This window comes from Oncorhynchus masou, chromosome 12 (assembly GCF_036934945.1).
Source record: "Oncorhynchus masou masou isolate Uvic2021 chromosome 12, UVic_Omas_1.1, whole genome shotgun sequence".
In the NCBI taxonomy this organism is placed as follows: domain Eukaryota; kingdom Metazoa; phylum Chordata; class Actinopteri; order Salmoniformes; family Salmonidae; genus Oncorhynchus; species Oncorhynchus masou.
Window position 1 is genome coordinate 69,644,634 of NC_088223.1, and position 25,888 is coordinate 69,670,521.

Genomic DNA, 25,888 nt, shown 5'->3' on the forward strand with positions numbered 1-25,888 from the left:
AAGATCATCAAAGGTTAGTGATTCATTTTATCTATATTTCTGATTTTTTTGTGACTCCTCTCATTGGCTGGAAAATGGCTGTGTGTGTTTTTGTGACTTGACTGACCTAACATAATCATATGTTGTGCTTTCGCTGTAAAGCATTTTTTAAATCGGAAACGATTTGTAGATTAACAAGATGTGTATCTTTCATTTGCTGTATTGGACTTGTTAATGTGTGAAAGTTACATATTTCAAAAAAATATTTTTGAATTTCGCGCACTGCCTTTTCAGCGGAATGTTGTCGAGGGGTTCCGTGCCCAAGAAAGGTTAAATGAAGAGTTGATGCGCTGCACACTTTTTTTAATAGCATAATTTTTTATATTTGGGCTTGGGGAGGGTATCAAGCCAGTTCGAGTCAAAAGATTCAAGTGGTGTTAAAGTCAAAGTCGAGTTGCAAGTCATCATATCTGTCACTCGAGTCTAACTCGAGTCCAAGTCATGTGACTCGAGTCCACACCTCTGGTTTTATGTATTTCCTAATGAAAGAAGACACACTCGGTGTCAGACTAATGGGATGAACAGACATCTTAGCACACTCAGAACAAAACAAAAAAACTGCTGGGTGGTGTTCAGTAGATTGAAACTGAGAAGTACTGCCAAAATGTGTCCAGTGAGGACACAGATTTTAGTTTTGGTTGCAAAACCTTTTGGTATGTGGTGCCCTACTGAACGTGGCCCTGATAATACATCTATGATGTAACCACCCCTCACCCCCCCCTCGTTTTACATGGATTAGCACCTGTCAAGAAGTTGGTCTGTTGGGGGAGGTTTATGACCCCCATAAATACCTTTGCCCATTCCTCTCTCTCTCTACTTTATAGAGTGGACTCTTGTAAAGCCTTTGTAACAGAGTCTGGGAACATCAAGCGGTGGGAAGCAGAACCATATTTCGGTAATCCACCCAGTTGTAAATATGCGTTGGTATGAATATGATCTCAGATCAGTTGTTGTCTGAGACATTACTACTAATGACAGGATGACATAAACTGTATCTTGGAAAGTCGGCACATTCTAGTTATTAGATTCGCATGAAATTGTTGTGCAATTTAAATGTTTAAACATGAAACTATTTGTGAAAAGACTAAATGTAATTTTAGCTTCTTAAATGAAAGAACGGTTTGTCATAGAGAAACTCTGCTCACTCAGAGGCATCGCCCAAGTGAACAGACATTGGTTGTAAACTATGTAACACGCCCTTCTTTCACCACTATATAAACCAGTCAACGAAAATTCTACTTTCTGTTCCAAGGATGAGAGGACGGCGGTCCCCACGTTGAAAGGACAAGATCACTAACAGAACTAAGCCAACCTCAGCGTGAGCTCTGGTAGAGCGACAAGAACCTAACGAAATTAGCATAGAATTTCAACGTGAAGATGACAATCAACATGCCGAAAGGATGAATTTCGACAATACCAGCCCGAATATAGCATGAGCTTAAAGTATGGAAACTTGGTATGAACTTTGAACTCTTATTCACTAAAGAAGTAATACCTCCAAGCCGTTGCGTTAGCAACAGCAGCTGTAAACGTGGGCTAAGAGAGGACGGACAGAGTATCCATTCTACCACTCTCCAGTTCACCACTAGACATTCTTCAGAGGACAAGAGATCCATGCTGGACAACCCGGCCTTCTATCTACGACCAATCTACCGAAGCGCAGCTCAGAGTAAATATTTATTGCATTTTCCTTTTTCAAATGGGAGGTTATTTAGAATGCATAGGATACTGTATTTACGATAGCAGAGCTGCCTACGGCCCGATAGACATACAAAATATTTTTGTTCCTCAGTCTTCCTGCTCTTTCATTCAAAACCCAACCTACTTTCCTTGTGTAACCAGCCGTCATGTCTGTTCCATCCACTAGGGACGTTTTCCTTTATGACATAATTTGTAATCAATGATCCAGTCTGTGTAGATGTAATTTTGTGTGATTATTTAGGTATTTAATAAATAAATAATTAAACCAAATTTTGTATTGCTGATTCAACTTGTTAGCCAGGGTTCGTGAAGATAACCAAGAATTTACAACTTTCAAATGAGACTGAATAAGGTGAGGATTAAATATTGATTGCTACTGATGTAAAAGATTACTAGGTCTTTAAGAGTATATTCAGAAGATAACAGCTCTATAAACATTCTTTCGTGGTGCCCCAACTTTCTAAACCCCCCCCCCGACTAATATGGTTGGAAATACGTGTTTTCGGTTGTCCTTATCTTATCTTTTCTTTGAGACAATATTATCTTGAGCGTTGCATTATACTATTGCTGTGTGATTATTTTGTTCCAATTTCATACATAATGTATACAAAGAAATAACAAAGGCTTCAGTTACTCTATAGTTATTTTCAGTTTTTTATATTTTGAACACGTTTTATCTAGAATCTTATTGCTGTGAATCAGTGTAAACGTTACTCCACATTTATGCACACACCCACATTAGGTTACAGACCATGTAGCTAAGCCTAAGACCCCTATACATAACGAGTGCAGCAAAATCAGTAGGCTAGTTATTGGTTTCTTAACACAACAGAATACGGAAACAGAGAAAGGAGAGGAAGACAGCAGGAGAGAAAGACAACCTCTTCTGTGACCTACCGCTTCCGTTTTCAATCAGCCTCCCATCCTCTGTGCTTAAATTTAGCCTGGCTAGATATCTATAACCACTCTACAACATCCATCCCTGATGCTCACCTCACTGTCTCAGTCAGAAACCACAGCCCTGTCTGCACAAAACCAGAAACGGGGATGTCTTTTACCTAGCATTGTCTAAAAGGCAGATGCAGGAAAACAGAAGATGATTCTTCATGAGAATATTATCAGGGTTTTACATATTACTGAATTATGAGTATTTGCCTGGATCAAATCCCTCGGATTGACTTATATTTTCTCACCAAATAATCATCCCTAACACGCAGGTAAAGAGAGAGGGGGAGAGAATGGAGATATGATGATAGAGAATGAAAGAGAGAAAAAGACAGAGGGAAGAATGAAAGAGAGAAAAAGACAGAGAGGAAAACTAAAAACAGCAAGAGGCGTACAGAAAAAAGAAACAGAGAGAAATTGAAAGAGGAGGAGAGCCAGGAAAGAAAATAAATAGAAAGAGAATGAGTGCGAACAAGAAAAAGGTACAGAGAGCAAGAGAGCAAAAGAGAGAGGGAGTGAAAAAACAAGCGAGAGAGAGAGAGAGAGAGAGAACACACAGAGGAAAGGCAGCAAGGGGATTGAAGCTGAGCCCATTCAGACTGATTGATGTCTGCATGGTATTAAAATTCCAGTGCTGTTCTGCAGTCTGCCTGGCCTCCCAGAACACAACACAGCCCTACCAGGACCTTGCCAAGAGTGACGTGAAGAGGACCCGGCTACTAGCTGCCTATAGATTGACATCTCCTATAGCAACAGCACCAGCATCAAAAACAAGGAAATCAAACCACAATCTGCATCACTATCATAAGTTACCTCATAGATGTGGGAACTCCCTAGGCACCATTTAACATGACTTCCCATCTTCTGATATGCAGAGAGGGCAGAGCAGATTGACACTGTGTATAATGGGCATTGGGTAAAATCCTACCCAAACAGACTGGTAGGAGGCAGGGACTTGTTAGGTCAATGGCAGCAGGATTTGCTTGGTATTAAACACAGCCTGAATAGAGCCAGCATCAAATCTAATGCTGCATAGAGCACGAGCATCCATTCTATCCTATAGTCAACAGCCCAGAGCTGGCCTCCACTCTGGTACTGCCCTGGATGCTGTAGTGTATGTATAGAGAAAGAGAGAACCACCCAGAATGCCCCTGTGAGCAAACTCACTCCTCCTCCCAGCCCATCCCCCTCTTCTACTGCTGCAGTCTGCTAACCTCAGAAAACTGCAGCCTGGCTTCACATCCCTACCTCCCTCAATCTCTCTTTCCAAAACAGGCTTGCAGATGTGTGCAGATGAACAAACGCACGCACTCACATACACGACACACACGTAGTAACACTCTGTTGGTACACAGAGCCTAACCAGAATCAGATATCTATATTGATCTACTACTGCAGATATAGGCCCTGGAGGCATCCCGTCTGCAAAATAACACCACTAATCCGCTGCACTTACCCTACTGTACTTTTAACAATTGACCTCCATTCAACCGGAAAACACACAAAAGTGCGCATGCACACACACGCGCTGCCTTTCCTCCCTGTCCTCCACAAGGATGTTGCGTCATCATGTGACTTACAGTCAACACAGAAGTATTCATTACTGTATCAAACAGGAATTAAATCCAGAACTTTGGTGATGTAAGCATTACGCCCCACCAACACAGCTAAATCCACTACGTTCGTTACAGTAACATAAATCCCCTTAAGTGTACAGCTGCTGTACCTTCCTCCTCGCATATCAGTAAGAAACAAATGAGGAGTACAGATAGGGGTGCTTCAGGAATAATGTAATATTTTATAAGTGGTGAGTCAAAGCATGTGTTGCTACGACACCAAATACCCCCTGGTTAAAACAACCTGGGAGAACCACTGTAAAGAACGACAATACCACATTCCTATACTTTTCACTTGACCCAATTGATATGTCAGTAACAGTGAATCAAGGCCCAGTTTGAGTGCTGCTACAGTGGTCCTCCTAGTCTCTAGGTTTTGGTTCTCCAACTGAGGCCATTAGAGATGGAGCAGGCAGGGAAAGGAGAGGACATCAAACACTGGCCGTGCTCTGCAGCTCAGACAACCCATGGACACAGGGATGGAGATGGGCACAGGGATGGAGATGGGCACAGGGATGGACACAGGGATGGACACAGGGATGGAGATGGACACAGGGATGGAGATGGGCACAGGGATGGAGATGGGCACAGGGATGGGCACAGGGATGGACACAGGGATGGAGATGGGCACAGGGATGGACACAGGGATGGACACAGGGATGGACACAGGGATGGAGATGGGCACAGGGATTGACACAGGGATGGAGATGGGCACAGGGATGGACACAGGGATGGACACAGGAATGGACACAGGGATGGACACAGGGATGGACACAGGGATGGAGATGGACACAGGGATGGACACAGGGATGGAGATGGACACAGGGATGGAGATGGACACAGGGATGGACACAGGGATGGAGATGGACACAGGGATGGAGATGGACACAGGGATGGACACAGGGATGGAGATGGACACAGGGATGGACACAGGGATGGAGGGATGGATGGGCACAGGGATGGACACAGGGATGGAGATGGGCACAGGGATGGACACAGGGATGGAGATGGGCACAGGGATTGACACAGGGATGGAGATGGGCACAGTGATGGAGATGGGCACAGGGATTGACACAGGGATGGAGATGGGCACAGGGATGGAGATGGGCACAGGGATGGACACAGGGATGGAGATGGGCACAGGGATGGAGATGGACACAGGGATGGAGATGGACACAGGGATGGAGATGGACACAGGGATGGGGATGGACACAGGGATGGACACAGGGATGGAGATGGACACAGGGATGGAGATGGGCACAGGGATGGAGATGGGCACAGGGATGGACACAGGGATGGAGATGGGCACAGGGATGGACACAGGGATGGAGATGGGCACAGGGATGGACACAGGGATGGAGATGGGCACAGGGATGGAGATGGACACAGGGATGGAGATGGACACAGGGATGGAGATGGGCACAGGGATGGATACAGGGGTGGAGATGGGCATGGAAAGTGAGCCTGGCTCCAGATCACAAACAGCCCTCTGTTCCAGTGAGATTGAGAAGTGTATAGAATGGAACTAGCCCAGGGGAGAGAAAACTATATAAAACCATATGGACTGAACTGTCCAGAGGCATAGAGAGAAAACCAGACCCAGGGAGCGAAACAGTTGATTTTTAATCTGCTGTATCGCTGCCACACATCCATGTGATGACTTTCAAAGCGCTGGGCTTAATACTCTTTAATGGACTTATACCACAGTGATTGTACAGGAATTTGGGCTGCGCCTCAAACAGAAGGATAAGGAGTGAGGACACTAAGGACACACACTCTCAGTCACTGATAGACACTGGCCATAATGTCAACTGGAGAGTTAGTGCTATACTACACTGTACATAAACAGATCTGATACAGTCATACAGCCTAGAGTCCTCTCCTGCCTCCCTCTAGTCTGCCTCCCTAGTAATAGGGTACCCAGAGCCTGTGCTGCCAAAGTTGCCTCTAACCATTGATACAGGACCAGATATGATTACATTTAGGATTGTGTCTTGAGTAATCTGATCCTAGATCTGTGTTTGAGGGCTGCTGTGACTGAGAATCCCTATAAGCCCTCAATATAGTGCACCTGGCACCATGTTAGACAAACTGACAGACAGAGATATGAAAGCAGGACGAATGGAATGAGTTCTGCCCTGGGCATCAAACGATCTTTACAGTGGCCAGTGGTACCGTGCACCTGCTCCTACCCACACTCTGATCACAAGTCTCACCAGGACAAATCTCTAAACTCTAACTAAGCATTATGTTCATCTAGATCGGGACGTAGTCAAGTAATCGATGTGCTCATATACAGTGGTAATGACAGAAGAGGAGCCATCTTGGAAAAATACACTGTGCGGATGATGTGATGCAGAATCTGAACGGTAACACACAAATTCAGGTCATGTTTTCTCTTCGTGACAGCTAAAGCTTAATCGTGCAGAGAGAATCTCGACAGCACGAGAGAGAACAATCCTGTCTATGTACAGTGGGGCAAAAAGTATTTAGTCAGCCACCAATTGTGCAAGTTCTCCCACTTAAAAAGACGAGAGAGGCCTGTAATTTTCATCATAGGTATACACTTCAACTATTACAGACAAAATGAGAAAAAAAATCCAGAAAATCACATTGTAGGATTTTTAATGAATTTATTTGCAAATTATGGTGGAAAATAAGTATTTGGTCAATTAAAGTTCATCTCAATATTTTGTTATATACCCTTTGTTGGCAATGACAGAGGCCAAATGTTTTCTGTAAGTCTTCACAAGGTTTTCACACTCTGTTACTGGTATTTTGGCCCATTCCTCCATGCAGATCTCCTCTAGAGCAGTGATGTTTTGGGGCTGTTGCTGGGTAACACGGACTTTCAACTCCCTCCAAAGATTTTCTATGGGGTTGAGATCTGGAGACTGGATAGGCCATTCCAGGACCTTGAAATGCTTCTTACGAAGCCACTCCTTCGTTGCCCGGGCGGTGTGTTTGGGATCATTGTCATGCTGAAAGACCCAGCCACATTTCATCTTCTATGCCCTTGCTGATGGAAGGAGGTTTTCACTCAAAATCTCACGACACATGGCCCCATTCATTCTTTCCTTTACACGGATCAGTCGTCCTGGTCCCTTTGCAGAAAAACAGCCCCAAAGCATGATGTTTCCACCCCATGCTTCACAGTAGGTATGGTGTTCTTTGGATGCAACTCAGCATTCTTTGTCCTCCAAACACAACGAGTTGAGTTTTTACCAAAAAGTTAAATTTTGGTTTCATCTGACCATATGACATTCTCCCAATCTTCTTCTGGATCATCCAAATGCTCTCTAGCAAACTTCAGACGGGCCTGGACATGTACTGGCTTAAGCAGGGGGACACGTCTGGCACTGCAGGATTTGAGTCCCTGGCGACGTTGTGTGTTACTGATGGTAGGCTTTGTTACTTTGGTCCCAGCTCAGGTCCCAGGTCATTCACTCGGTCCCCCCATGTGATTCTGGGATTTTTGCTCACCGTTCTTGTGATAATTTTGACCCCACGGGGTGAGATCTTGCGTGGAGCCCCAGATTGAGGGAGATTATCAGTGGTCTTGTATGTCTTCCATTTCCTAATAATTGCTCCCACAGTTGATTTCTTCAAACCAAGCTGCTTACCTATTGCAGATTCAGTCTTCCCAGCCTGGTGCAGGTCTACAATTTTGTTTCTGGTGTCCTTTGACAGCTCTTTGGTCTTGGCCATAGTGGAGTTTGGAGTGTGACTGTTTGAGGTTGTGGACAGGTGTCTTTTATACTGATAACAAGTTCAAACAGGTGCCATTAATACAGGTAACGAGTGGAGGACAGAGGAGCCTCTTAAAGAGTTACAGGTCTGTGAGAGCCAGAAATCTTGCTTGTTTGTAGGTGACCAAATACTTATTTTCCACCATAATTTGCAAATAAATTCATTAAAAATCCTACAATGTGATTTTCTTCTCATTTTGTCTGTCATATTTGAAGTGTACCTATGATGAGAATTACAGGCCTCTGTCATCTTTTTAAGTGGGAGAACTTGCACAATTGGTGGCTGACTAAATACTTTTTTGCACCATTGTATGTGCCTGGTATATTGACATCTGATTTATATATGCAAGCTATGGTCCTATTGTCAGAAAATATGAATTGTACGAAGACAAAGTACATTACAGTAATACATAAAACAGCTGCATATTGTCACTCTGCCACAAATATTTCTCTCTCTCTTGGCAGTATTGTGTGTTTTGGGTTTGGTGGGGGAGAGGATCTCCTAATCTCCTACATCAGCTGACAGCAGAGCAGTCTCCTCTCTGCTCCTGGGATTGGGAATTAATGAGAGCGAATGGTGTATATGAGAGAGAGAAGGGGATGAGGGGAGAGAGTGAGAAGGGGATGAGGGGAGAGAGAGAGAGAAGGGGATGAGGGGAGAGAGCGAGAAGGGGATGAGGGGAGAGAGAGAGAAAAGGGGGAGGGAAAGGGAGAGAGCGGGCAAGAGATGAAAAAGAGTGTTCAAGGGAGCAAGGAAAATGTGAGGTATAGCAAGGGAGGTACAGGAGACGGAGAGAGAGAGGTGGGCGAAGCAGGACGCCAGATGGAGAGGAGTGTGGGGCCCTTACTGTGCCCATATAATTCCATCAACAGAGTTATAGACAAGCAGCAGTTACCAAAAGATTACCCTCACAGCATGGGAGGAGAAACCCAGACAATTACTGTGCTGTACAGTCAAACGTCCTTGAGGGTGGAGGAAGGCCCATTGGGGCCATAGTGAAGCCTACACTCACCTCCCTCTCGTCTTAGCTGGGCCTAAGCTCTACCCCTCTCCTCCCCTGACACTGTTCTGCAAATCATTTCATATTTTCCACAAATCCCTAAGCTTCATCCTCCATGCATCATATGAGATGCAGGCAGGTCTCGGCAGCGCCGCTATTGGTTGGATATAAATACAATTTTATTCAAGGGATTATAACTAGATTTTCCACAAGGTTTTCATTTTGTGATGTGCCAAGTGGAGTCTTGACCTAAAACATGATATTTCTGGGGAGAATATGAGTAAGGCGGCCTAATACAGGCCTTTCACATTCATCGAACCAAGCTGAGAGGAACCATACACTGTGCTGGAGCTTCATACTGTCTGCCGCTCTCTCGTAAATCAATGGAAACATATTTTAATCTGACAGAGAGGAGAAAACGAAAAAGAGAGAAAGGAGATGGAGAAAATAACAAATAAAGGGAGAGCAAAAGAGAAGAAAGAAAGAAAGATTGATAAAAGAATGAAAGAAAGACAGCAAAATAGAGACAGATGGAAAGATAAGAGTTTGAGCTAGCTCAAAGGAACTCAACAAAATTAGACAATTCTTGTTAAAAAGGCAGCATTCAAAGAGTGCAATTAGCAACGTGCATGCCCCGCCCACCTGAGGATCTGTTTCTTTCAGCCATCTATTTCCTGTGTTTGAAGGGTGCAAAATACACTTGTCACTTAAATCTCACTGGATTGATTGTGTTCATTTTACTCATGTGACTCTTTCATACTCCTGCTTGTGCCTGTCCTTTTTTCCCCGTTAACGTTACGGCCGCAGAAGTGTTTGTAATCACCTGTCAAACACAACCTGGCAATGGCTGAAATTGGCTCAAAGGAATACATTGTCTTTAAAAATCAAAAATCAACAATCGGCTCAAAGGAATACATTGTCTTTAAAAATCAAAAATCAACAATCATAGTGATATTATGTCTGATCTCACAAACAATGTAAAATATGTATAAATAGGTGTAACCTAGAGCCAAGCGTGTTGGATTTTTTTTATCCGAGGGTATCCTGCTATTAACACACTTGAATGAGGCAGTCTCGACAGCATAGTTGAGTGCAGGTAGGCCTAGACAGACAGAGCAAGTGTTTTGGTGGTTGAAGCCCTGCTCCACCCCTTTATGTTAATGTGTTCATATATGCAAATACATCCCGTGTATTTATGCAAATTGGGCACATATATTTTTCTTTAAATTACCTGATTACCATTACAAAATGTATATATGAGTGCATTCTAAAAAATAAAAAAGTGACATTTGGCAATAAATACCTGAATTCCTACCATAATTCCTGAAATGTATTAGAATTGTTCTTAAAATGTTTTAAAAATTGATAACTGTTGCTAGTGCTATGATCTGTGTTGTCAATTCTGCTAATAACCCGGAACACCTCAACGAACTCTCACAATCACAACAACAGATAGCAGAATCAGATGGAGACTCTTTTGGGAAATAAACAGCTCTATTATAATTGCTCTCCTCTATCTTTCTCTCTCCCAGAGTCTGGGCAAAGGGCCCAAAGTGCTGGTAGCAGTAGGGTTACAAATGCAGCACGCACAGGCAGGGGAGAGAGCAGAGCACAGTAAGCAGATCTCAATACCCCGGTCACTACAACATGTGATGGATAGAACTGTTTTGGGAAAAACAACACTAGGGACATTTCAACCTCGGTGGGTCAGACCTACCATTTACATTTACGTTGCTGCTCAATAGGAGCACTGAGTTGGTTGAGAGGGGGTAAATTGTGCCCATTTGTTTGTTTTTTTATTTACCCCCTATCTCCCCAATTTCGTGGTATCCAATTGTTAGTAGTTACTATCTTGTCTCATTGCTACAACTCCTGTATGGGCTCGGGAGAGACGAAGGTCGAAAGCCATGCGTCCTCCGAGACACAACCCAACCAAGCCGCACTGCTTCTAAACACAGCGTGCATCCAACCCGTAAGCCAGCTGCACCAATGTGCCAGAGGAAATGCCCGGCCAGTCACAGGAGTCGCTAGTGTGCGATGAGACAAGGATATCCCTACCAGCCAAACCCTCACGACGCTAGGCCAATTGTGCATTGCCCCATGGACCTCCCGGTCACGGCCGGCTACGACAGAGCCAGGGGCGTGTACCCAGAGTCTCTGGTGGCACAGCTAGCACTGTGATGCAGTGCCCTAGACCACTGCGCCACCCGGGAGGCCCTTAAGGCCATTTGTTTTGTTTGTTTTTTGGCTTTCTGATAATGTATCAATATATTTTTTGATTTGTTGCAGTTTTACACTTTTGCCTTAGGGCAACGCTGTGCCAAAAGGTTACTAAAACACCAAGTAAAATCTGATATATTTAAAACATTTATTACATGAAATATAGTAGAAACAAGCACTCCTTTCATAAGAAAATACAATATGGGCATAAACTTGTATTTCACTGCCTCTCAAACCTGATTCTGGTATCCATTCTTCCTTGCGGTCACTGTCCTCAAGGACACTGCCGTCACTACCAGAAGGGAAAAGGGTTTTCTGTTGCCTGAGGGCAACGATGTGCAGTAGAGGGTTTAAAAGGATCAATAAGGAGACGCTTCTCTGTTCTTTCACTGCGTTTCTTCCAGCGGTCGCTGACCAACGTATGAAGACAGGAATACATCATTCTTTTTAAGACACTTGAATTATGATACTCAGGTAGATCATGTTACTTATTTACAGAATGGTAATACAGAGTTTGTAATTCCATATGTGGAAACATTGTTACCGCAACATGTTTTACACCACCATTTCACATGTGAGGAGAATAAAACTATTTCACCAACACATGTGAACTTGCAATTCCACACGTGAACATGAAAGTTTTAACATGTGAAACCTCCAATTTCACATGTTCAACTGCATCTCCCATGTGAGGTGAAAACATGTCTTTCCTCTCACCTGAAAAAGTGGTGTTAACATGTGAACTCTACATTTAAAATATGTGAAAATATGGTTTCACATCTGAAATGTAAGTTCAACAGTTATATTACACTTAAAAATACGATTTCTACATTTGACAATTTGTGTTGTTGTTATAAGGGCTCCCTGTGCTTTTCTGATTCTCAGTCCTTTTATCAAGTGTTCTGATGGTACAAAGGAATGGAATATATATCTATTTGAAAAACAAACCCTGCAAACAGTAAAGAAGAAAAAGAACAGCTGGTTCACATATTATGTAACCAAAGAAGGTTAATAATACATATGAATGGATGCATGTGGGTACCATTGGAAGGGTGAAAAGAATGCTACTAGTACTTACAATGTAGAACAAACTGACAAACTGCAGTTACTAGTGATAATTTAGTCATTCATAATTTCCAAATACCCTGGTATACAGTATATATGGTATACCGCCAAAGCCTAGAGCACAGGCAAAGACCCTGAAACTAAACTGAACACAGGAAATAGTTGTTACAGTAAAGGGTAGAAAGGGCCAAGCCACTGAATTGCCTTGACTGGATAGCCTTCCGTCATGGTACTGCTAAGCAGTCTTCCGTTCTTCCTTTCTGAAGGAAAGATATGCAGGAGGGAAGGAGTAGTGCCAGGAGAAACAGGGCTGGAGACAAATAGCATAGTAACACAGAGACTGCCAGAGCCACCACCTGGGGTAAGCTTTTAGCTGCCGGACCTATTTTAGAAGGAGTGTTTCCTCATAGGAAGTCCCATTGGGATAGAGAGCGAGCAGTGGGATCCACCTGAAACAGCGTGAGAGGACACGGAAACACACAGATCAAACAGCATTACACGCACACTTCAAACCGCCGCCAAACAAAGTACACAAAGGCCAGTCTTCTGCTTTGGTTTCACCACCTTGTAGTATTTTTCTCAAAGGCCTAAATAAAGCCTTTTTGTTCATATTTCATCAGATGCTATTTTTCATAAACTCAACTCAGCATGGCAACTCTGATGCCTGGGGCGAGGCCTGCTGTACTTTGTCAGGCAGGGGAAGCAGCTCTCTGATAAGACCACGCTGCTGTCTGTTTTTGTTATCACCAGAACTACTGGCACAGCCAGACTTACCTAGATCTTTAAAGTTGGAGATATGCTGTTTAATGTTGGGGGATTAGCGGGCCGATTACTTCCACACAGCTGATTATCAAGTCCAACTGAATCCCAGTCCTGAGGGTAGGGGTGGGGGGTAGGAACTAAAGCAGGATGGGGACATCAGTAGTGGTTGTAAGGGGCTGGGGGGAAGATGAACTCACAAGGGGTTGAAGGGTCATAGGGTCATTGGGGGTGGATTGGGTGGAGGGTCATGGGTGAAGGGGGATGAAGGCACTGAAGAAGGGTTGGTATGAAGTGTAGGAATTGAATCAGAGTGGGAGACGGTGTTAGCTAGCAAACCTCTCCCTCTAAACTGCGCCCAACTCCTGCACCCATAATCCTCAGTGGCTTGTTAGCAGTGGCATCATCTGTAGGCACTCAGGCCTGACCTGGACAGAATGCCTACTCCTTCCCAACCTCCTCCACGTCTATCTTTGTTCCCATGTGTCAGCGAGAGAGCTAGCATGCTGGGCTGGTGTTGGAAAGAGATGCTAGCTTGTCGATACACTATTTATGCTAAAGCCTGTTAGAATCAGAAATAGCCACGGCTGCCTGAAGCGAGAGAGCAGGCACTGCCAGATGTGCTTTAATGGGCAACTGAGCCGACTGCTGCTACTGTAGCTGCTGCTGTGCTCCGCACACAAGATGCTTGAGAGGAGGAATTCCATTTGGGACAGGTAATGCTAGCTGGCGCAAACGGTTAGCCTAACATTTCCCACAGCAAGATGAAAGGTCCCGTTGATGCTGAAAGCAAATAGTGTTTATTTGAACACTTTAGAGGGGACCAGAATCCTTTGTATACTTTCCTTTGGGACAAAACTGTGCATTTATTATCAGATACTAACATACTAATACAGCTTTCAAACCAAGATGTCTTTATGCCAACTAGCATCCCAACAACCTTTTTCAGAATTTTCTTATATATGAAAGGTATTGCAGGCGACAAAGCCTCCACTTTTATTTCCGCCAACCGAACTAGTCATGATTGCGGTAAAGTTCTGCCTACAGCTTAGTATGAAATGTAGCCGTAATGCTGAGTAGGCATTGGCTCGCACTACGCTCTTAAGCTCTTTCGCCGGTTCTAAACTTTGCAGGGCATGTCACTTCACCCTAGGGCTGGGCGGTATACAGTATTTTATGATACACTCGTATTGATGCACGGATCAGTTTACTTTACCTTCTATGACGGTATTTGAATGTTTGGTTTGTTAAATGTGTAACGTCCATTGTGTAACGGTATTTGAATGTTTGGTTTGTTAAATGTGTAACGTCCATTGTGTAACAGTATTTGAATGTTTGGTTTGTTAAATGTGTAACGTCCATTGTGTAACGGTATTTGAATGTTTGGTTTGTTAAATGTGTAACGTCCATTGTGTAACGGTATTTGAATGTTTGGTTTGTTAAATGTAACGTCCATTGTGTAACGGTATTTGAATGTTTGGTTTGTTAAATGTGTAACGTCCATTGTGTAACGGTATTTGAATGTTTGGTTTGTTAAATGTGTAACGTCCATTGTGTAACGGTATTTGAATGTTTGGTTTGTTAAATGTGTAACGTCCATTGTGTAACGGTATTTGAATGTTTGGTTTGTTAAATGTGTAACGTCCATTGTGTAACGGTATTTGAATGTTTGGTTTGTTAAATGTGTAACGTCCATTTGAATGTTTGGTTTGTTAAATGTGTAACGTCCATTGTGTAACGGTATTTGAATGTTTGGTTTGTTAAATGTGTAACGTCCATTGTGTCCATTGTGTAACGGTATTTGAATGTTTGGTTTGTTAAATGTTTGTAACGGTATTTGAATGTTTGGTTTGTTAAATTGTGTGTATTTGAATGTTTGGTTTGTTAAATGTGTCCATTGTGTAACGGTATTTGAATGTTTGGTTTGTTAAATTGACGTCCATGTATTTGAATGTTTGGTTTGTTAAATGTGTAACGTCCATTGTGTAACGGTATTTGAATGTTTGGTTTGTTAAATGTGTAACGTCCATTGTGTAACGGTATTTGAATGTTTGGTTTGTTAAATGTGTAACGTCCATTGTGTAACGGTATTTGAATGTTTGGTTTGTTAAATGTGTAACGGTATTTGAATGTTTGGTTTGTTAAATGTGTAACGTCCATTGTGTAACGGTATTTGAATGTTTGGTTTGTTAAATGTGTAACGTCCATTGTGTAACGGTATTTGAATGTTTGGTTTGTTTTGGTTTGTTAAATGTGTAACGTCCATTGTGTAACGGTATTTGAATGTTTGGTTTTTGCCGTCCATTGTGTAACGTATTTGAATGTTTGGTTTTTATAGTTTATACTTCAATGTTTGGTTTGTTAAATGTGTAAATGGCTACTTGAGTCATCTCTTTCTCTCTCGTGCCACTTTCCACACAGACCTAGCCTCACCCCTTGTCACTCAAGGAGCGCATTTGTTGTTCCTCCTCGACCTGGAGATACTTGCGTTGAGTCTGCATGGTCAATGCAGCACATGCAACAATGTTGATGACAAAGATATTTTTTTAAATATTTAACCTTTATTTAACTAGGCAAGTCAGTTAAGAACAAATTCTTATTTACAATAACGGCCTACCCCGGCCAAACCCTAACCTGGACGACGCTGGGCCAATTGTGTGCCACCCTATGGGACTCTCAACCACGGCTGGTTGTGATACAGCCTGGAATCAAACCAGTGTCTGTAGTGACGCCTCCAGCACTGAGATGCAGTGCCTTAGACCACTGCGCCACCCGTGAGACAATGCTGTTTTCACATTGCGTCCTAATATAAATCCACTAGCTTTCTATAATTACACTATTAGTTTGTGTTTCTTACATCTGCGAACAGCTAGTCTTAGCCGTTAATGCTGTTAGCCGCTATAGCTAATCGCTAGCTAGCTAATAAATCTACTGAGCAAACGTAACTAGAAATACAGCCAGATAATACCAGTTTTGGTGAAGACCTACATCTATATGTTTTTTGTGCAACAGTATATTCTAAATCAAAAGAATACGCTACGCGGCCGAGGGCAATGCATCATAGTGCTAGCTGTGCCACCAGAGACTCTGGGTTCGAGCCCAGGCTCTGTCGAGGCCGGCCGCGACCGGGAGGTCCATGGGGCGACGCACAATTGGCCTAGCGTCACCCGGGTTAGGGAGGGTTTGGTCGGTAGGGATATCCATGTCTCATCGCGCACCAGGGACTCCTGTGGCGGGCCGGGCGCAGTGCACGCTAACCAGTTTGACAGGTGCACAGTGTTTCCTCCGACACATTGGTGCGGCTGACTTCCAGGTTGGATGCGCGCTGTGTTAAGAAGCAATGCGGCTTGGTTGGGTTGTGTTTCGGAGGACGCATGGCTTTCGACCTTCGTCTCTCCCGAGCCCGTACTGGTGTTGTAGCGATGAGACAAGATAGTAACTACAAACAATTGGATACTATGAAAAAGGGGGTATGATTAAAAAAATATTTTTTTGAAAGAATACACAACGCAAAAATGTTAGCTACATCAAGTAGCTAAGATAACATTCAATGTAGCCAATGATTATAGGGTCCCTTAGAAAACAATTGTCAACATTTTGGTTCCTAACCTGTCACAATGACTCCTCCCTGGCATTTTATTTTGTTGTCATGTCAAACACTGTATTCAAAGTGCCCACTTTTATATTCTAACTGTAGAATTAGAATAATCATTCTATTTCCATGATTCCAACAACTCACCCAAGTGTCTTGCTCCTTGGGCACTGTTTCAAAATATCACTTGTTTTATACATGGGCGTAGCCAGAAATGTTAGCATTTTTGTAATAATAATCTATTAATTTTTAAAAATTCTCTCAATCTGATTGGGTGGGCCCATGCCTACACCTCTAGATTTATATGATTTATATGACAGCGGTTCCACACGTTGCTGTGACAAGTTTTGTGGGAGAAATATTATTTGAATTGACTGTTCAGGGTAGCCTAAGTGTGTCTTGTCTGTTAAATTAACAAAATAACTATTGATTTCTAAAAAACATGCCTGATTTGTTTTAAAGGCAACATACCGTAAAGTCTGTCTGTAAAGGGCATAAGAAACCTGCTAAATGTTCAAAGGTCACTCATAAACCCATTCTGAAGGATTGTCAAGCCCTGTGACATGTTCATAATCACAATAAGTAGCAGAAGGCTGAGTCCAGACAGAATAACAGTCCAGTTCCTACAACTGAGGCTATGCCAAAACACACAATACAATGACAGGATTATTGGTACTGTCTCACACTCTGGTCTGTGTCTGACGCTGATCTGCTAACTGACAGTATACCCAAGTGCCAAATAATCAGCATTTTCATCACGGTGTTGTTCTGAAAGAAGGGAAGGAATTTGACTTATTATACAGGCATCCATTTCCACAGTGAGGATTCCTTTCTCTGTCCTCTCCTAGGGTCCAGAGGTAAACGAGGGAATGTGAGCGAGGAGAGGAATATTTGCTATGACTATGATTCTTCGCTAGAGACTCCCTGAAGAGGATCTGTTTCAATGCAACATACTGGGCTGTAGAAGTCATTAAAACAACACACAGGGACAAACACTTACAGATTGTATGTAGAAACGAACTTCATGGCCACCATCTGTAAAATACTAGTCAGTAAATTGGACTCACGGTCAGAATGGAAAGGGGGAATGAAGAAGAACAGTATCAGGATTTTGTTTTGCATTGAATTCCAAATCAAGTCAATGTTTAGTTGGTAAGGCATTGTGCCTCTACCACATAGGACCTCTCCAAATAGCACATCACTCAGTGGTATTAAAGCCAATGGAGTCCGAACTTAGTTTGGGGAGGTTGTCATGCTTGTGATTTGGTCAATACCAGTAATCAGAGGCCAGCTTGGAGAGCGATCAAGAGCCGAGTGAATCCAGGAGTGAGGAGGTCTGAGTGAATGAATGAATGAGACTAGTAATTCAATGGCTTTGGATTTTACACAAAATTCTTCAAAACTGTGTGTTTTTCTAAGTGACTTGCCTATCGGTCACAGGACTTTCCAGATTCTTACTGCCCTCGCTGGTTTCCAGGTCATTTCTTGGCAGCAGAGAGCAAACAGTAGTTTCCAGTCTCGGCTGGTGTTTCTCTGACTTCCTTTGTGATTCGACTGACTGACTGACTGACTGACTGATTGAAGGAGCTGAGCAAACCAAAACCGTCTTTTCAAGGTCTACTTTCTAGCTTTGGGCTCCATAAACAAAGGATAACTTCTTTCTCATAGGGAAGTTTCAGCTCTGCCAAGGGCCAATGAAAACTTTTCTGTCCTCCATTTGCAGAGCTAGATGGATGTTTTTATACTGTTTTGTCTTAGTGATCTTGGAGCAGTCAAAACGCAAGACCATGAAAAAGTCAGTGACGGAAACTCATCTATGACTTCAGGCAGACAGTGTCCAATCCATCATTTTATGTGTGCTGATCACCTTAAAATAAGTTATCTAGCATGGAAAATGACGGAGTAGACGGCCTTACACGGAATCCAAACAGGCTTCGCGCGTGCATACATTTATTTTGTCCCCCTACACCAAACGCGATTACGACGACATGCAGGTTAAAATATCAAAACAAACTGAACCAATGACATTAATTTGGGGACAGGTCGAAAAGCATTAAACATGTATGGCAATTTAGCTAGTTAGCTTGCACTTGCTAGCTAATTTGTCCTGGGATATAAACATTGAGTTGTTATTTTACCTGAAATGCACAAGGTCCACTACTCCGACAATTAATCCACACATAAAACGGCCAACCAAATCGTTTCTAGTCATCTCTACTCCCAGGCCTTTTCATCTTTGAACTTATATGATGATCAGCATCTAAACTTTCATAGTATTACCATGACAACCGGCAAAACAGTTAGTCTTTCAATCACCCACGTGGGTACCTGCTTCTATAAACCAATGAAGGGATGGGAGAGGCAGGACTTTCAGCGCGATCTGCGTCAGAAATAGAAAGGAGTTCTATTTTAGCCCTTGGCATCGCAGACGCTTGTTGGCGCGCGTGAGCAGTGTGGGTGCAATAATTGAATAACATGGATTTCTACATTTATTTTGCGATGCTCGCGCAAGCGACGTGTCCGGTCTGGTCAGCATGTTAGGTCTAGTTGTGCGACTTATTGTTAGACAGCTGTTCTGTGGAATGACTGCACGGCTTATATTTTCTACCCAATTGAATCTTCATCCCCATGGCATGAAAGTGCAAGTGGAGTGCAAATGATTTCCCAAACCAAATTTTGACATTTTGTCTTAACTGGAGGGTTATATAGCATTTATTGTAGTACAGTGCCCTCATAGTCAACTCGAAACCCCAGAACACTTGGACCAGAAAAGAATTCTTGCATAATAACGTTATTGAATTTAAAATTAACCGTTTGTGGATTTTTCTTGCTAATTACATGAATGAGGCCAATTCAACCACGTGAGCTCTTCCTGCCATTTCCCAGACCACTATTGCCCAATTTACAGTGTGTGTGTGGCTTAAATTGGTTCCCATGGCACAAGAGTGTAAAATAACCCTATACAGTTGTAGCTATACCTCTCTCTCTCTATCTGTGTGTTTGCATGCGTGTTGTATGTGTGTTGTCCCCAGGGATGTCGCCAGCACCATGTCTGGTTGACTTGGAGGGGGGATGTGCATTTTATTTTTATTTTATTGAACCTTTATTTAATTAGACAAGTTAATTATGAACAAATTCTTATTTACAATGACGTCCTACCCCGGCCAAACCCGGATGACGCGGGGTCAATTGTGCACCACCCTATGGGACTCCCAATCACGGCCGGTTGCGATACAGTCTGGAATCGAACCAGGGTCTGTAGTGATGCCTCTAGCACTGAGATGCAGACCACTGTGCCACTTGAGTGGGAGGAGGAGGCAATAGCACTGCATTGAAGTAGCATTGCAACAAAGTCAATAACAGTCGAGACACAGAAACACAAAGATTGACACCTTAACTCATGTTGTACCTTTGAAGGGCACAATAAGCCTGATTTATGTAGCCTAACTGAAATAACTGAAAATGCGGGTAAAATGAAAAACTATCTACGACAAATTTGAGATTTATTGCACATTTTGTTATTGTATGGATGGAGCATAGTGGGATAGCTTTTAGTGGGCTAGCAGCCAGAGGTGGCCATGCAACCAGGTGACTGACACACCTCCAGGAGAATCCTCTCCCCCTCCCCTGAGACAGACAGGAAGTCAGGGGCCAAACCTGCTGCTGATTGGACAGAGAGGAGTCTGGCTGTCTGTCTGAGAACTAAAACATTCCTTCCTGTTCAGAATATGACCTATACCGGTGATGACAGACGGAGAGCAAAAAAAATCTGACTGAGCAAATTAGAAGAACATAGTTCTTATAAAAATGGACAACTGATTGCAAAGGACAGAAAAACGTTTATATTTCTGTCTTCCGATACTAAGATATTACACTTTTAACAAAGCCTTTCTGCTAAAGAAACCAACCAGGACCTATTTAATCTAAGTAAAAAGATTGCCTTTGACCTGCCCTGTCTGTCTGTTGTTGATAACCCAATCAATGCAGCCTGATGGGTAAAGGAACAGATCATCAGGACCAATAGAAAACATGTCAGGTAATGACTGAGAGGGCTAGGGGTCAAAGGGTCAAACCCATGGCTCCCGGTGAATCAGCAACAGCCACCGCTCTACATGGAACATTCCAGATGTCTGTGTGTGTTTGATATTGGATAACCCTTGTGACATTCTGGCTCGTTGTGCGTCACATCTTCATGGTGGAGTTCAAAAAGCCTTAATTTTCTCTTGCAAGAGCCTCTCAAGAGTCCTCTAGGCTCAAGCCATAACTGTCACTGAGGCTCTGGCTGGCCCTCGTTGAATCGAAGGACACTATAATATAATTCATCATCCACCTGGATTCTTTCTGCAATAGTTATTACTGGCTTTGTCTGCCTTTTCTGAACCGCTTTGAGAAATGTCTCGTCATGCCATGATCAGACAGGTAGTGTCTTCTCACCCTGTATGAGGTATTTGCCGCCAGCGTTTGATTGTTATAGCTCCTACAATGCAGAACTAGCTTTGTAATCAGGTTTCAGAGACATGGTTGGAAAGATTAAAAAGGCATGATAGGAGGGGTAGGAATATATACTGAACAAAAATATAAGCGCAATATGTAAAGTGTTGTTCCCATGTTTCATGAGCTGAAATAAAAGATCACAGATTTTTTTTTCATAACCACAAACAGCTTATTTTTCTCAAATTGTGTGCACAAATTTGATTGCATTCCTGTTAGTGATTTTTTCCTTTGCCAGGTGTGGCATATCAAGTAACTGATTATATAGCATGATCATTACACAGGTGCACGTTGTGCTGAGGACAATAAAAGGCCAATCTAAAATGTGCAGCTTTGTCACACAACTCAATGCCACAGATGTCTCAAGTTTTGAGGGAGAGTGCAATTGGCATGCTGACTGCAGGAATATCCACCAAAGCTGTTGCCAGAGAGTTAAATGTTGAATTTCTCCACCATAAGCCACTTCCAACATTGTTTTAGAGAATGCAGCAGTAAGTCCAACCGGCTTCACAACCGCAGACCACCTGTTACCACGTCAGCACAAGACCTGCACATCCGGCTTCTTCACCTGCGGGATCGTCCTAGACCAGCCACCTGGACAACTGATGAAAGTGTGGGTTTGCACAACAAAATCATTTCTGCATATACAGTACTGTCAGAAACCATCTCAGGGAAGCTCATCTGCGTGCTCGTCATCCTCACCAGGGTCTTGACCTGACTGCAGTTCGGCGTCGTAACTTACTTCAGTGGACAAATGCTCACCTTCGATGGCCACTGGCCCGCTGGAGAAGTGTGCTCTTCATGGATGAATCCTGGTTTCAACTGTACTGGGCAGATGGCAGACAGAGGGCGTCGCGTGGGCCAGCGGACCGCTGATGTCAATTTTGTGAACAGAGTGCCCCATGGTGGCGGTGGGGTTATGGTATGGGCAGGAATAAGCTACGGACAACTAACACAATTGTATTTTATCAATGGCAATTTGAATGCACAAAGACAGCATGACGATGACCTGAGGCCCATTGTCGTGCCATCACCTTGTGTGTGTGCGCACACATGCGCGCGTGTGTGTACATATTTTCTTACCTTAACAGGATCGCAATGTCCTGACAAGGTAGGATTATTTTTGCTTTTTTTAGAAAAGTCCGGACATTTTTAATGTCCTGAATTTGTTAAAATGCTATTTTAGGCTTAAGGGTTAGGTTTAGGGTTAAGGTTAGGTTTAGAGTTAGGTTTACGGTTAGAGGTTAGGGGAAAATAGGAATTTGAATGGGAATACATTTTTACTCCACAAAAAGTCCTGAAAAATGCATGACAAGGACAGCGGTGCTCAGTGAAGAAGGAAGGTCAGTTATGTGAACAGAAAGCCCACAATGAATCCACCCACCACTTATCCACCATTAGGGGAAAGACACCTGTGTGTCAGAGGCATTGAGGGCCCATGAAGAGGGCTCATATTTTTGAGGGGGTATTATACATTTGCGGTAGATGTGTGTGTTGGGGTGTGTGGGTCAGTGGGTAGAGCATGGCACCGCAGGGCACCAGTAATGAGAAGTAGGAAAATGTATGCACTCACTACTGTAAGTCGCTCTGGATAAGAGCGTATGCTACATGTGTGTGCATGCACACTTGTGTGTCGGGGCAAGGCAACCATGACGTTATAGATGATGAGGTATTATATGGACAGGGAAAGAGGGGGAAGATTGAGGTTGTTTAGGGTCATAGATGGTTGAAAGCCCTGTCTTTGTTCAGCTCAGTTCAAGTGTGAGTAATGGGGGAAAGCCTGAGGCCCTTTGCATTATCAAGCTATTCTTTGCTATAATCTGATAAATAAACAAATAAAATGGGCCCTTGCAACATTTAAACACAGCCTAAAGAAATATTAACCGTTGTCAATTATATGAGTGCAACCCACTTGAACAAAAAGCAGAGAGTGATATTCAACTACAGGTAGGAATTTCTCTAGTAGTGTGGCTACTGGCTAACAGGCAGGTTGAGGGAGGATGCCTCCTCTCAAAAGACTAGGTTAGCCTTCTATCATTTAACAATGTAAAGTTTAGAACACGATTATAATAAAACAGCATGGTAACACGTCTCATCATCACACATACAAGCTGTATCTTCATAAAATCTGAATGTAGAATATGTCATTTCTATGTACAGGAAAATCTCACTTTGCTTTGCATCCATTTTGTAGGCTTTTGTGAACCTGTTCCAAGCAGACAGGCTGAAATGGGGGTTAGTGGGGCTCTACAGGGCAATCCAACAGGCTGGTGGGAGACTACTGCAGCCCAGTCAACACATGCAGATACTGCCATTTAGGCAACAATAGAAGGCTGTATTGAAAATTAAACAAAACAATGGTGGCAGACTGATAAAATATATTGTGGCATCTTTTATTATTAAAGAGACATTACAATAGTGATGTTGTAGATGATTCAATCAGATCAACTCTATAGGCCTATAAGGCTATAGAGATAAACTCCAAAGGATAACACATACTCTAAAACAAAAAAATGTATATTGTCTTGAAAGATAGCAATTGGTTATCTTTAGTTGGAAAAATATGACAATTTAAACTGTTTAGCATAGAGTCAAAGGCCTATCCATCTTCAAAAGGGAGAAGTGATCATCAGTGGACTTCAATGGATGCAGCCTTTCAGAATGTCTCACTCTCTCTGTTAAGGCCAGCTGGTTTTGTTGGTGAACAGATATTCCACTGACCATGTGTATCCATTTCCACACAAAGGGAAGAGAAACGCCTCCCCATTGACACAAGGCCCGATGGAATGTATGGATAACTCGAATGGGACCATCACATTTGCAACTTTTCCCCTCCCAACAGGCCAAAACAGCAGTTACATCGCGTATAATGGGAGGAAGAGAGAAGAGGGAGCAGAAGAGAAACAGGGCCGGTCACATTGAGGGTTTTTAGACTGACACTACTCGCCTCGCCCATATCATCTCAGCCCTCGCTCGTCGGGATGCGAGAACGCTACATGTAAATGTTTTTATTTAAAATGAGGGAAACGAGCGGTATGCTATTGCAAAGGGGGAAACGTACGTACATTCTCTCAATATTCAAACCTTTTCAGGGGCTCCCCACTACGTCTGTCTATGACAGACAGAAACACAGTGGTCGGTGGTCCAAAGTAAAAACTCGCTCTGAGCAAACAATGAATCACCCTTCTTCTTTCTCAATATTTGATCAATGCGCACATTGCCTGCTGCTTTTCTGGACTAGGAGCAGCCAGTGACCGCTGTGTCAGTTGGTCTGCTGTGAACAGCCGCACATTTCAGCACTTTAAACAAGTATGATTTTATTGTATGAAAAAAAAATCGCCCTGTGGGCTGAACGCCCTGCTTCTGACAGCTTTGGAATGGAACCGTTACATGTGATGCATTTATGAGTAGATCATCCCGCATCATGGATCGTTACATACTAGCCTATAGTATCAACTATGATTTCCCTGCGATTTTTGCCACAGTGCTTTTTGAACTTTAATTTGTAGGCTTACTTCGGCATTTCTCCCCATCCTGTTCCTCCTGCAAAAGACCAGGGGGATGCTGCGTAGCCTATCACAAAAAACAGCCTGCAGACGGTACTGCATGGGGGGGATGTGCATATCCCGTCCTGTGCATCCATCCGCATCCTCAACCCCCCCCCCCCCCCCCCCACGATAAAAACACTTAATGCCGATGAGCCATAATAGATAAGGGAAGTTCAATTGACCTACCAGTCAGTGGACGAGGTCTCGTTGATAACATCCTGGTAGGCTGTTAGAAGGGCCAGTCTGTTCTTGCCGAGATTCACAGCCATGTTGCTGTCTCTGCAATCATCCAGACCGGTGTAATACTGTAATGGAAGTAAAGGAGAGTATAGAGAAAGAGAGGGAGAGAGACACTGCGGAGTAGAAAGTGAGAGGGGGGAGAGATTCTGAGTGGAGGAACAAAGACAGTGCAGCGCTACAGCCCCACAAACTGCGTGGTCCTAGTGCGAAAAATTCACACGCCTCTAAAAAAACACTGCTGGGTCCTAGCGCATATAGAACGTCAGCAGTCAGCACTGAATCCTGATCTGACCAGGCCCGGCACCGACATGGAATGACTCGTCAAACCAGCACCTGACAAAGACCAGGGAGATGAAAAATTATTTATTTCGAACAGTAGCCATAGCCTCTTACAGAAATGGGGGTCTAACTAACAGGCGGGATGGGGATTCAAAGTTTTTTTTTTTTTACACAACATTCTCATTAATCCTCTTCATAACTTGCTCTTTGATAAAAACAGCCCTTTATTTAACAGCTGTTGTTTTAGGCTTTTGTCTGGCTCTGGCTGGTTATCCAGAGATGGGTGTTTGATGTCTGGGCTGAGGAAAAGAGATTCATCCAAAAGCCACCAGTTCTCAAGGCTGTAGCTAGCTGCAACTCTCAGAGTGATGTTTTACTAAAAAAATAGCAGGAACAATCAGCCCTGATAGCATCCGACCCAGTCTGGAGTGTGTGTCTGGGATGAGAAACATGTCGGGTGGGGGGGGGGGGTCTGTAGTCTGTACTGTATGCAGATTGGGCAGAGAGAGAACAGTTTTGTTGCCTGATAACTGGGATAAAGATTCTAGAGCCCAGTCTGGGTCTACAGTGTAATTGAGTATAGAGTAAGATTAAGTTACTCAGGCTAAGGTCAGTTTTGTTATTTTATTCTTATGGTTATAGT

The 25,888-nt window shown here is 43.2% G+C and overlaps 1 protein-coding gene across 1 annotated transcript in view; it reads right to left on the reverse strand.

The window, feature by feature from the left end:
- LOC135550729 (drebrin-like) overlaps window positions 1-25,130 on the reverse strand; it is a 128,332-nt gene extending 103,202 nt beyond the window's left edge. The window contains exon 1 of the mRNA XM_064981786.1: window positions 24,913-25,130. Coding sequence (XP_064837858.1) covers window positions 24,913-24,995 — 83 coding nt within the window. The 5' untranslated portion in view covers window positions 24,996-25,130. The remainder of the gene's footprint in view (window positions 1-24,912) is intronic.
- Window positions 25,131-25,888: the final 758 nt, after the last annotated feature.